The 14452-nt window shown below is 37.9% G+C and overlaps 1 protein-coding gene across 3 annotated transcripts in view; it reads left to right on the top strand.

Annotated features, from left to right (window-relative positions):
• Nucleotides 1-14452, top strand: part of LOC115214277 (translation initiation factor eIF-2B subunit epsilon) — a 162350-nt gene that overhangs the window by 70911 nt on the left and 76987 nt on the right. For all 3 annotated transcript variants that reach the window (XM_036504884.1, XM_029783423.2, XM_029783422.2), the window contains 2 exons: nt 1820-1965; nt 8083-8200. In XM_036504884.1, coding sequence (XP_036360777.1) covers nt 1820-1965; nt 8083-8200 — 264 coding nt within the window. The remainder of the gene's footprint in view (nt 1-1819; nt 1966-8082; nt 8201-14452) is intronic.

Raw genomic sequence — 14452 nt, 5'->3', positions numbered from 1 at the left:
TGTGTATGTATAACATTGCATGGAAGTTAAGATAGGCAACAGAATGCATGGCTGCTGCTATTTCTAAGGGAGGGAGAGAAGAAATTATACAACAATTGGTGGAAGTTACATATTTATGAGAAAAAAGAGATAACTGATTGTAAAATTTCCAAAGCTTGCTTGCAGAAAAATGAACAGTACTGGGGTAAACCATCATAATATATAGGTGTGGGCAATCATACTCTGAGCTGCAAGAATTTACTGAATTAAGCACATTACTACTTGGACTTTATAGAATAATTTCAGTAATGCTCTATTGTGATTTAAGTAATATTAATACTATGAGAAATTCATAACAAATTTGATTGAATTAATCATGGTCTGTGAAAAGAAGGAATGCAGAGTTAATTTTGGTGTGATGGTTACTGTTCTTTACATGTCAATAGCAATAAAGTTCTTAGTTTAAAGCACTCACACACAGTAATGTTCAGACTTCCAAGCACACTGAAATGTATCTTGTGTTCCAGTGTAAAAACTCAGAAAAAAAAATCCATTATAAAGAAAACAACAATTTTAAAACAAACTATAATTTCTAACATTGCCATTAATCCAGTGTTTCTCATGGAGTGAGCAGAATTGAAAAGGTACCACACAGTAGGATTGAACCCAGGATTGAAAAGGATGTGGGCAAACTGCCATGTTTAATACAATGAAAATGGTTTAAAAGAAACTTATCCAAGAATTATTGAAAACAAACTCCTATTTTGTATTCTCATTAATAAAGGGAGATGAACAAAAATTTCCCTAATATTTTGAGAGATGGGAGCTAGATACTTAGAAAACCTACACTGGCCCCCATTTTTTGACAGTGTTCAGTCAAATTAATGACAACATTCATCTTAAGAAGGATGAAAGATAACATCAAGCTCAGTGAGATTTGAACTTATTTATTTATGCTGTAAGGCATTGAACTTCTTTTATGGTTTAGGCAGGGGAGTAAAGCAATGCTCCCTTTTTTCAGAGGCTCTGAAATTGGTAGGTAAAAAAGGAGGATACTAAGTGCTTGTAAGAGTGGGGTTTGCTAAAGGCAAGGGGCAGGAGGCGGTGTTAAACCAAGCAACAAATTAAGTTTACCTGAATTAGCTCTGATCAAGTAGTCCTTTCAGCAAAGGGATTCCTGCTATGACCATCTTACATTTTTACCATCTAATCATAGCATATTCTTAACGGATAACCAGTTTTTTTCTACAACTTTTTCAAGTTGTAGGATCATCATCATTTTAACATCACCATTCCAAGTTTACACAGGTTAGATGAATTTGTTGAAGCAGCTTTTCTACAGTCAGCTGCCTTTGCTGTTGCCAACCCTCACTTGTTTCCAAGCAAAGTAATATTCCCCTTTGCTGAACATGTTTTTCACACAAGACTGGAAAAGATGAGCATCAGTTGATATCAGGACTAAAGGACGTACATACACACACACACACACATATATACACATACATGACAAGTTTCTTCCATTTTCTGTTTACCACATCCCTCACAAGATTTTGGTTGGCCATAGTAAAAGATACTTGCAAGGTACCATACAGTGGGACTGAATCCAAGGCCATGTGGTTGGAAAGCAAGCTTCTGAACCACACTGCCATGCTGTCATGCAAGGTGAATGTTAAATTATGATGGTGGGATGTAATTTGAGGGATTTTTGCTAACCAACCACATAAAAGCTCTCTCATTGATTCACGTGTTTCTTTTATCAGCCATAACAGGATGAAGGTAAAAATGATAATGATGGCAATTGTTAATATTTAACAATAGGTATTTTATTTATTTATTACAGGTAAAAATGTGCAGATTAACGGAGCATATCTATGGGATAATATCATTGTTGGTGATAACTGCTCGATCAACAGCTCCATTTTATGTAGCAGTGTTGTTTTACTAAACAATGTCATTGTCAAGGAAGGAAGCATTCTTTCATGGAATGTAAGTAGAAGAATATTTAACAGTCTCTTTTATGTGCGTGTGTAATATTTAGTTAGAAACACATACACTCTTTCACATATGTATATGCATATCGTGTGTGTGTATATGTATATATATATACACACACACACACACACACACACACACACCAGGCTTTGCAAAAGTCCTGTTACACTTGGTTTTGATCTTTTCAGAGGTTAACGTGTGATAGACAAAGTACTGTCAAACATACTTAAAGTTCTACTTTTCCAGCACGTCATTAAAACGTGTTTTCCATTATGTGTGTGCAGGTATATCAAGCTGGAAGCAAAAAGAATCAAGATCTCTGCTCTCTTGTGTGCATGCCGCAACAAGTCCAACATTGCCAAGCGGCTCAACGTCAGCCAGATGACTGTCCACAGAGTCCAATAGAGGTTCAAAAACAAAAATGACCTCAAAGATCGACCTCAATCAGACAGACCTCAAGTTGTCAACCGTTTGGCTGTAAGAAAGGCTTTTGAAAGTGATCTGAAGCTCAAAAATGACTGTACTCACAGAGAACAACATCTCAGTGGCCATAGTGTCCAGGGCCATCAAGGAGGGGTGTGGCAAGAGCTTGAAGTGCATGGAAAGGCCTCTGCTCACCAACCATATATGTGAACATCAGGAGTGCTGTCATTACCTTCTCAATGACTTGAAGTGTTGTGGCAATCAAATTCTTGTTTTTTTCTGATGGAAAGGCCTTCACAGTCAATCTGGTCATCAAGAAGCAGAATGACCATGTGATCAGCTTCAGCCAGGATGTCTCCAAGGTCCACTACATGTCCACAACTAAGTGCCCAGCATCTGTGATGATGCTCAACATCATGGCTTTGAATGACAAGAAGATGCTGCTGGTGTGGTTTACAGCTTGTTACATGAGTTGGACAGTTTGACTGGGTCTGATGTGTCCAAGAACGGCTGACTACAGGGACATTTTGGCCACGAAAGTCCTGCCCTGGTTGAGAAAGATCATGAAGAAGGCAGACTATGTCTTTTAGCAGGATAGTGCCCAAGGCTGCAGACGAGTGGTTGACGTTGAACATGAAGGACTGCAGTTGCCCAACTTCAACTCCCTTGAATACAGTATGTGGGTGCATGTCGAGGGCAAGGCCCACCACAGCAACATCAATGAGCTGGACTTCTCCATCAACTACGTGTGGTCCAGCATGAGAAAGGACTTGGTCTATAACGTGTGCGTGGCCTTCAGGTCTCACCTGGAGCGCATGCTTACTGCCAAGGGTGACCACATAGATTAATATTAATATTTAAACGCATTTTTATTGTTTTAACATATAAAAATGTGTTTAGATATCTAATTGCATCAAAACTATTGTGTCCTTTGTTGAGAGCATTGTAATGAGTAACAGGTCTTTTGCAAAGCCCAGTATATATCACCATCATTTAACATCCATATTCCATGTTGGCATGAGTTGGACAATTTGAGTGGATCTGGTATGTCCAAGAACTGCCTTATACTCTAATGTTTGCTTTGGTATGGTTTTTACAGCTGAATGCCCTTCCCAGTGCCAACCACAACAGCATGAACTGGCTGTTTTTTCTCATGTCACCTGCACTATTGAGGTTGCCATGCAGTTCATAGGACTATGAATTCTAGGGGAATTTGGAGAGGTCAGGTTCATACTAGGGGATTAGATGTCTATGAAAAGGCACATGGGCAGATCAGGTTCTTTTAGAAGAATTTACATGGTTATCTAATAGAAGATATGGGGGAGAGAGAGGGTAAATGATCAGTATGAGCTGCAAGAGACAGATAATGATAATGAGGTGCCCAGGCAGCACCACAAGGCGCAAGCAGAGTAGAAGTGGGTGGGTGGTTTGCAAGATTGTATGGAAAGAAGAATGAAGGGGTGGGAGGCAGACTACCATTTGGGTAGGGTGCAAGGATGGATGAACGTAGAACCATGAGTTGAGGAAGATAGAGGGATGCGGAAGAGAGAGTGGGTGGAGGAGCAAGAGGCAGGAATAATAATGATGATGCAGTTGCAGTGGAGGAATGCAAAAGAGATATGACATGGTTGGGTAATCTTCTGAAGCCAGTTGGGGGGAGAGGAAAGCATAATGCATGAGATGGGTGGAGAACACGAAACATAACAATTCCAAAATTCAGTTTCACTGAAGACAGCAAGTCTTTTCAAGAATCTCATATTGCCAGAGATTCTTGTCCTTTGTCATCTCTTCTATCAGGCTCAGAACCCTCTGCCAGCCTTCATCACTTCATCGTATATCTTCCTGGGTCTCTCTTGTCTGCAAGTTCCAGCTACATTAAGCAATTATTCAAATAAAAATAGGGTGAAATTTTTGAGACTTCTTGGTTAGTGTATATCTTAGTTTTTAAATGATCCGGCGTCAGCAAGTAGCAATTCTGACTTCGATAGTTTTACTCTTGATGATGTACAAAATATAAATGAAAACAACAGTGATTTCTCTTTGGACGAACCATATTGACATTTGTGAATCTTTGTTAGATGAGGAAGATTTTGGTAATGAAAGTGATAAAAATGAAAGTGATGAAAATGATATTGAAAACACTGTGGCAACATGGTTGAAGATTACCACATCAACCACAATTCTAAATTTCACAGAAAAGACTTGTCCACAATACAGTCTACCTCCCAATGCTCAACCATTGGACTATTTATTTTTATTTTTACCAAAAAGTTTTTTTTTTAAACTGTCACAGAGGAAACAAATATGCTCAACGCATAATTTCTATTCATGGAAGACCTGATCCACTGTGGCAGCCAACTGATACTGCAGAAATGCAAGCAGCTTCCTCAACTGTGGAACTACTGGAATCCTGATATAAGGTATGGTGATCGATGTATCTCCAGCATTATGTCTAACTATAGTTAATTTATATATTGTTTGTGTAGAAAGCTACAAGGTACCTCTGCCACCAAAGGACTACGACCATTTGAAATTCTGGCTTGACATTGCATTTCAATTACATGAGGACTTTTCTTTCAGAAGGCACAGAAATTAACTGAGGTGGATGTCAACAGAGAAAATATTGACTTCCATTAAGTGGAAACAATGTATGGAAGGAAAAATGTGTGTAGGCTGTGTTCGCTACAAAAACGAAAATAATCGAAAGGATATCAGTTGAAAACCTCATGCATTCGTTTTGCAAAGTGCCCTTTTTTTTTAAACTGTCACAGAGGAAACAAATATGTTTTAGACAGTTTCACAATAGAAATATGGCATAACTATATTTTGTTGTTTGATAGTAATATTATCATATATTCCTTTCATCTTATTAGAAATAATATGTGAAAGTGAAAAATACATATTAATTTTCAGTATGTTACATACCTGTATTCACCTTTACCTCACCTGTTAAGAGCCTTTTTTGTTAGATACATTGTTATGTAAATGAATTCATTAAATTGTATAAGAGTACATGGCCAATTGTATATTCACTAGTAAAAGAGTTTTGTACTTTATTTTCAATGAAAATGTTTGAGTGAAATATAGAGAAAGAATAAAACCTTGTACCGATTATACCTGTATTTTAATTAATTCAAATGAATGTACCTCATCTTGAAAAGTGGCAGAATTGTTGGTGGTTGACATCTGGGATAATTTTAGTAATAACTCAAACAGGTAAGATGCATTAAGAATTTCAATTTTAGTATTTATCCATAATGTTATTGCTTTTACATCTGTTAATTAAATTTACATACCCATAAAAGTTAAATTTAATCAGCAAGATCAGCTAAAATTACGTAACTATAAACCAGTGGTATATAAAGCACCCACCAACAAAATTTCAAATCTGTATGTAAAAAATTAACGAAGTTATAATCAAATATTGTGGACACCACTCTTGAACCTGAATAATTCAAAATAACATGAACAAAGCATTAAATTTGATAGATTAATCTGAACGCTAAAGGATTAATGACTATGTTCCACAGGTTGGATGGCTTCAAGAACTGCAGTGTGCTCCAGTGTTGGGTTTGGCATGGTTTCTACAGCTGGATACCCTTTTTAACACTAACCACTTTACAGTGTGTACTGCATGCTTTTTTCATGTCACCAGCATTATTGAGGTCGTTATGCAGCTCTCAAGACTATGATCCCCTAAGGGATGTGGGGCAGCTTTATGCTAGGGGACTAGGGGTTAAGTTATAAGAGAAATCAGAAGTGGTGTGGGGAGCAGAATAGGTTCTTGTGCAGGAGCTACATGGTTACTCACATTTCAAAGCGAGGGTGAGAATGATCAGTAGGAGCTGCAAAGAGATAAATTGTGGTGATAAGGTGTCTAGATGCCCCTCAAGGTGCAAGGTGAATAGAAGTGGGTTGGGCAACTAGAGAAACTAGGAGTATGGATGGTACACAGTGAATATACAAAACTATACATTCATTATGCATGTAAAAGCATGAATTCATTAAAATCCTGATAAAAATATAAACATTCCATTTTGGAGACCATGGGATTTTTCTGTTTTATTGAAACATAAATTCTTCAAAACAGAAAGACTAGTGGATTAGCAAATATAATTTCAGTCATGTTATAATGTGAGTATATATGTCTGGTGTAAAATTGTATTACACAAATAAATAATTAAATAATTAAAGTAATGTCACTACCTTATCTAACTGTAAATTTATATTTGTATTATTAATTTTTACATACACAAATTTCCTTTGAGTCACGTTTGTATTTCTTGTCACCGATAAACTGTTTACATGATTTTTTCTGTTGAACCATTTTCTAGGGTTTTACAGTGTGATTCTTTATGGCCTATCTTACCACACTTGAAGCATTTTCGATTTTTATAAGGACAGTTGAATCTGTAGTGTAATTCTCTACATCCAAAACACGGGTTAATTTTTTGCTTTTCATTTCTTACTTTCAGTCGCACTAACTGTATATGAGAGCAGTTTCTCAATTCAGTTTGTTCCGTATAGTGCCTTAGGTTGATTATTCTCTGGAGTTCCTCAGATATTTCTTGTAGTGCTAGCTTCTGATTCTGCTCTAATTTAGTCAGAATTTGGTTATGAATTTCTGCATCTTTCTTTGCATGAAAATTTAGCACATAAACATGTCTGGTTTTGGTTCATTAATTTTAAATCTCTTGCATTCTCTGTTAATGATTCCAACATATGTAATAAAATCTCCATCTTCTTTTTTATAATATTCATGCATTACCATTGCATATTAAATAAAGAGCTTTTTTCAATGACAATCTTTCATAGCATATTCACCATTTCTTCAAAACAGACTTCACCCAGTTTCTTTGGTAATATGTAATTGCAATATTTGTCATGCTCAAGTTTTTTTCTCATCTTGCCAGTCACAACATTCTTCTAAAAATTTCCTCATACCTTCTAAAGTAAGCAGAGAAGATAGTACCCTCCTCTGGGTTATATGCGAACTCTTCGATCAGGTTTGCCACAGTGTCAGGGCTAAATGAACCAGAGGTATTTTCCGTTTTCTTCTGTATCAGTTGTACCAACAGTTACTGTTGCTTCTGAAATTCCAACAACTGTTGTTGTTGCTACTATTTCTGTAATTCTAACAACTGTTGTTGTTGCTATAATTGAATTAGCATGTTCAAGCAAAAATTGGTCCAGCATGAGCTTCGAATAATCTCATCACCAAAAATGTTATGACATGAGTATACACATCTGGTGTAAAATGGTTGTGGTTATCTAAAAATAGCATATTGCAGAAATATATGTTAACACAGAACACTCCGTACTACTTGAATGTAGGTATGATACTCAGTATTCACAGTCAAACTAACACCATCAACTGTGCTCCTGACAGTTCACTCAGTTATTTATTGTAATCAGTTAGTGCACCTTCAGTCATATATGGGGGATTTTCAGGATTCTCCCATAACAAGTCTGTTGGAATGCTTTCAGTTATCGCTCCAGTTGAACATTTCCTATGAAAAATCACTTGACTTGCTACCCTTTCTTAGCTTGTTTTAATTTTCTAAGTTGTATATATAGAGTAAAGCAAAATATTTTTCTTTATATGGTTGTGGTAAGTTTAAGATTGCTTCCTGGGTAAGTATCCATGTTTTTTTCTATTTTGACAACTATTGTATCTTTCTTTTTCAGGTAAAAGTTGGGGATCTTAAATCTATAATTATTGGACCCAGTATCCGATTGATGTCTCGGCCATTATCTTCTGACTTTGCTGATGATGAGGTACAGAATGAAGAAATGCTAAAGAGTGGTAAGTATAAACATCACAGGCTAAAATGTTGTGCAATCCACCTAGCTGTAAATAAGTAATGGAGGGTAGGAGTTAGTTCACTATTTTAAGCTATGGCAGCACTGGGATGCTGGTAAATGGATCATTAGCTTGTAAAGCTGAATTTGGTTCCTTTTGCAGATATAGTTTAGACATGGATGGTCTCCATGACTCTGTTTTGTCCAAGCTACACAACATTAAATCAAGTCTTTTTTAGTACTCCCTATGTCCCAATAGCTCTAGGGACACGCTTCAGTACATAATAATTTCACTGTATTCACATAGGTTCCCAAAGTGGTGTCCCTATAAACTGTAATGGCTTATCTTTCCACATGATAGCATGATTATTTTCACATATATTTGAAGGGTATAAGGTGATCTGATGGACCAAAGAACTCATTTTACCAAATTGAGTAATGTAGGCTTAGATACACTATATCTTAAACCAAAGAATACACCTTTGATCATGTGTGCTGGATCAGGGCTAATCAACTGTAAGGTCATTTTAGTCATTATATATTTTACAAGTGATGGAGATAACTTCATAGAGCTAGAGCCTCAGAATATAACTGTAGATCTGATACAGGGGTTGGACAAAATAATGGAAAAACCTTCAAATTTCAAACAAATGTATTTTAATATGGGGTAGGACTGCGTTTGGCAGTAATTACAGTTTGAATTCTATGAAGTATGGACTTGTACGAACTCATTTCACTCTTTTTGGATAGACTTGTGACTGGTGATGAAAAATTTATCTTCTATCGAAATGTTAAACGTTGTAAACACTGGCTTGGTAAAAGGAAAAAACTCAACCACAACCGAGAAAGGAACTTCATGGAAAAAAGGTTCTTCTCTCTATCTGGTGGGATTGCAAAGGAGAAATTCACTTTCAATTGTTACCACCGAATGCAACAATCAGTGCTCAATCCCACTGTCAGCAATTGCAGCGTTTGGTCCAGGCTTTGAAGAAGACCCACTTTAGTGAATCGAAAAGGAGTGATGTTTCATTAGGACAGTGTGCGACCCCACACTGCAAGGATCACATCACAGAAGATCGAAGAGCTTGGTTGGGAAAAAATTCCTCATCCACCTTATTCTCCTGACCTTGCTCCTTGAGACTAGCATTTGTTTCATGGTTTACAGAATCATTTGGGGGATGTAACTTGCAAGCTAGGAGGAGGTCGAAATTGACTTTTCAGAGTTCTTTGGTTTGAAACCAAAAGAGTTTTACATTGATGGGTATAAAAAGCTTGTAAATAGATGGAAGGAAGTCATAGATAATCAGGAAAGCACATTGATGGTTAAATTTCAATTAAATTTTACATTTGATCACTTGATATTTCTTTATTCAAAATTCGGAGAGAACTTATGGGATGACCTGATATATATATGTATGTATATCACTTTGATAGGTCTCAGCCAGTATGGGCCCAAGCCATGTCTTAGTTAATAGCACAATCTGGTAAGGTGTGTGTGTGTATATATATATATATAGTCATATGTGTGTATACATATATTTGTATTTGTGTGTGTATATATACTCATGCTTATATATATATTTTATATTAATAAATGTATATTAATAAATATATATAAATAAAGTTGTTGGCATCCTTTTTGTCTCGTGGGACAATGGATTTGCGCATAAAATAATCTAGTCCAGCTTTTACATTTCATGTCCTAATACATCTCCTGCTGTGGCTGTGTAATCCTATCCTGGACAAACACTTCCTCTCGCAGGTGCCGCAAATGTAGCGAAGACTTTGCCTGGCTGGTTGTAATGTCATACTTTCTTGTTTTTCCATTTCTCGTCACTCCTTTGTGTTCCCTCTTTTACGGTACATTGCCAATCTCCACAGTTGCTGGCAACTGCTTCCCAGTTGCTAATATTGATGTTGCAGGCCTTCATGTCCCTTTTGCTAACATCCTTGTATCATAAGAACAGTCTTCCCACAGACCTAGTGCCCCTAGCAAGCTCTCCGTAGAGTATGTCCTTGGGGATTCTGCCATCTTCCATAGGGCTAACATGTCCAAGCCATCTCATACGTTTTTGTGTGAGGAGTGCAAACATGCTTTGGTATTCCTGCTTGCTTGTGGACATCTTTGTTGGGAACATGATGCTGCCACTTGATGCCGAGGATTTTCCGGAGGCAGCGCAGGTGAAAGATATTAGGCGACACGCTTGGCGTGTGTAGTCCAAGTCTCACTTCCATACAGTAGAGTGCTAAGTACACATATCAAGTTAATTTTCATCTTTGAGATTTTTATGTGCCATCGGCACGGGACCAGTCAGCCTGCACTGGCAATGACCATGCTCGATGCTGTTTTTTATGTGACACTGGCACAGAAACATTATACATATACACACACACACACACACATATATATATATATACACATGTTTATATGTGTGTATATATAGATACAGGGGTTGAATCAATTAATGTAAACACCTAGCGTCAAATCATCATAATTTTTTAAATATCTCTAAAACCGTCAAAAGGTTGTTTATTTTTATGTTTTGGGATTTATTATTAATGTTGCTTAATATGTTTTGCTAAAATTACTGTTTCTTTTTGGATATCATCAGAAAAAGGTAATTAAAATTCATTAAAATGACAGATGTATCGGACTTTCAAAGAGGTCAAATTGTTGGTGCTCATATTGCAGGCGCTAGTGTAACGAAAAGAGCTAAAATGTTTGGTGTATCAAGAAGTACTGTCTCAAAAGTAATGACAGCCTTTGACAAAGAAGGAAAAACCTTGTCAAAACAAAACACCGGAAGAAAACCAAAGCTTTCAGATAGGGACTGTCAGACTCTTACATGAATTGTTAGAAAGGATCACAAAAGTACAGCTCCCAAAATTACTGCAGAGCTTAATGACCAACTCAAGAACCCAGTTTCTACAAAATCTGTTTGCCGGGAGCTGCATAAAGCCGGATTTCATGGGCAGACTGCAATCAGAAAACCACTACTTTCAAAAACAAACATTGCAAAGCATTTAGAGTGGAGTAAAAATCTACAGAATTAGTCCCTAGAGCAGTGGAGGAATGCTATTTTCTCAGATGAGTCATCCTTTACCTTATTTCCAACCACGAGCCTAGTATATGTGTGGAGGCAGCCAAAAGAAGCATTTAACCCAGACTGCTTTCTTTCAACTGTTAAACAGGGCGGGAGTCTGTGATGATCTGGTGAGGGGTGTATATCTTGGAAATCTGCTGGCCCAATGGTTTCCCTTCATGGCAGAATTAACAGTCAAGACTAAGCATTTTATCTGATCAAATACATCCTATGGTTGTTTCCGCAGGGAACCGCAATCTTTCAGGATGATAATGCTCCAATTCACACAGCTAAAGTTGTTACTGAATGGCACGAGGAACTTCTAGTGAAGTTGAACATCTTATCTAGCCACCACAGTCCCCAGATCTCAATATTATTGAACATTTATTTTGCATTTTAGAAAAACAAGTAAGGAGTTGATATCCTCCAGCCTCATCACTACAAGAACTGGAGACTGTTTCAGCTGAAGAATGGACAAAAATTCTTTTGGAAACAATTCAAACTTTGTATAAGTCCATACCTCGAAGAATTTAAACTGTAATTCCTGCCAAAGTCAGTCCTACTCCGTATTAAAATAAATTTGTTTGAAATTTTAAGGTGATTCTATTATTTTGTCCAACCTCTGTATACTGTATAGATATATATAAAGTATGATGTATTTGTGGTCAGAGGCATTCGTAAACTGAGGTACTGTAGTAAATGAATATGAGAAAGACAGGAGATAAAATACGATTTATTCGTGATCAGAGTTGTTTGAAAACACCAAGGTTCTACTGTATATATATATATATATATATGTAATGTGTGTATTACATATATATTTATATATATATATATATTTTATTTTATAGAAGGAGCTTCTACAGGACTAGAACTGTTTCATTCAAAAGAAATCATCAGGAAGCTAGGTGACAAGAATAGTTTTGGCATTTATACATTTAGGCAGGTTTAAAGGGGTGGTGGGGGACTTTTTGGGGTAGGCATGGCGTAAACTATCATTCTTAGGGGAGTGGTCAAAGGAATCAGTGATAAAGTAGATAAAAGAATAAATAGAATAATAGAGTTTAGGTAAATAAGGAGACTCTCACTTATACATATATATATACATATACACACACACACACCACACATATATATATATATATATATATATATACATGCATATATATATATATATATATATATATATATATATATATATATATATATATATATATATACATATTACATACACATACACACATACACACAAGTACATATACCCCCATTTTCATACATCTACGTACACACCCATACTCATACATACACACATATATCTACACACATATATATAAAAATAAATAAATATAAAAACAAATATAAAAGAGGATATACACCCCCATACACACACGCTCACATATCTATATATATGTATATATATATATATATACACACATTCATACACACACTTATATCATCATCATCATCATCATTTAGCGTCCGTTTTCCATGCTAGCATGGGTTGGACGGTTCTACTGGGGTCTGTGAAGCCAGAAGGCTTCATCAGGCCCAGTCAAATCTGGCAGTGTTTCTACGGCTGGATGCCCTTCCTAACGCCAACCACTCCGTGAGTGTAGTGGGTGCTTTTTACGTGCCACCCGCACTGGTGCCAGACAGAGCTGGCAAACGGCCACAAACGGATGGTGCTTTTTATGTGCCACCGGCACGAGGGCCAGGCGAGGCTGGCAACGGACACGAAACGGGGCAGTGCTGGCAATGGTCGCGAAACGGAAAGTTCTCTTACATGCCACCGGCACTGGTAACACATCTGCAATTTCCATTGATCGATTTCCATTGATCGATTTCGATTCTGATCCTCACTTGCCTCAATGGGTCTTCACAAGCAGAGTTTCGACATGCCACCGGCACTGGTAGTACATCCGCAATTTCCATTGATCGATTTCGATTCTGATCCTCACTTGCCTCAACACGTCTTCACAAGTAGAGTTTTGTGTCCCAAGAAGGGAAGGTATGCATACGTAGGCTGGCTCCATCCCATGTAGAAGGCCACGGGTTGTGGACTCACTTGTCCTGCCGGGTCTTCTCGCGCACAGCACACTTCCAGAGGTCTCGGTCTCTAGTCATTTCCTCAGTGAGACCTAAAGTTCGAAGGTCGTGCTTCACCACCTCGTCCCAGGTTTTCCTGGGTCTGCCTCTTCCACAGGTTCCCTGAACCGCTAGGGTGTGGCACTTTTTCACACAACTATCTTCATCCATTCTCACCACATGACCATACCAGCGCAAACGTCTCTCTTGCACACCACAACTGATGCTTCTTAGGTCCAGCTTTTCTCTCAAGGTACTTACACTCTGCCGAGTGTGAGTACCGGCATTACACATCCATCAGAGCATACTGGCTTCATTTCTAGCGAGCTTACGCATATCCTCAGCAGTCACGGCCCATGTTTCACTGCCATGTAGCATGGCTGTTCGTACACACGCATCATACAGTCTGCCTTTCACTCTGTGCGAGAGGCCTTTTGTCACCAGCAGAGGTAAGAGCTCTCTGAACTTTGCCCAAGCTATTCTTACTCTAGCAGTTACACTTTCAGCACACCCGCCCCCGCTGCTGACTTGGTCACCTAGGTAACGGAAACTATCAACTATTTCTAGTTTTTCTCCCTGGAAAGTGACGGAAGTTGGTCTCAGAGCATTTTCAGTGTTTATTGTTCCTGAGCATCTGCCACATACAAAAACCATCTTCCTAGTTAGCCTTCCTTTGACATTGCTGCATCTCTTATGTGTCCATAGCTTACACTTGGTGCATCTTATAGAGTTTCTACCTACACCTTTTCTACAGATCGAGCAGGGCCATCTACCTGAAGGCATTTGTGATTTGTCTACCTTCCTACTGATTACGACTTTGGTTTTCGCTAGATTGACTCTGAGGCCCTTCGATTCTAATCCTTGTTTCCACACCTGAAACTTCTCCTCCAGTTCTGATAGCGACTCAGCAATTAGAGCAAGGTCATCAGCATAGAGGAGCTCCCAAGGGCATCCTGTCTTGAATTCCTCCGTTATTGCCTGGAGGACTATGATAAATAGGAGGGGGCTGAGTACTGAGCCTTGGTGGACCCCTACCTCTACCCGGAATTCTTCACTGTACTCATTTCCAACCCTCACCCTACTAGCGG

This window comes from Octopus sinensis, linkage group LG7, assembly GCF_006345805.1.
Source record: "Octopus sinensis linkage group LG7, ASM634580v1, whole genome shotgun sequence".
Classification (NCBI taxonomy): Eukaryota; Metazoa; Mollusca; class Cephalopoda; order Octopoda; family Octopodidae; genus Octopus; species Octopus sinensis.
Note: the sequence above shows the minus strand (reverse complement) of the source record. Positions and strands in the feature narration are given on the sequence as shown.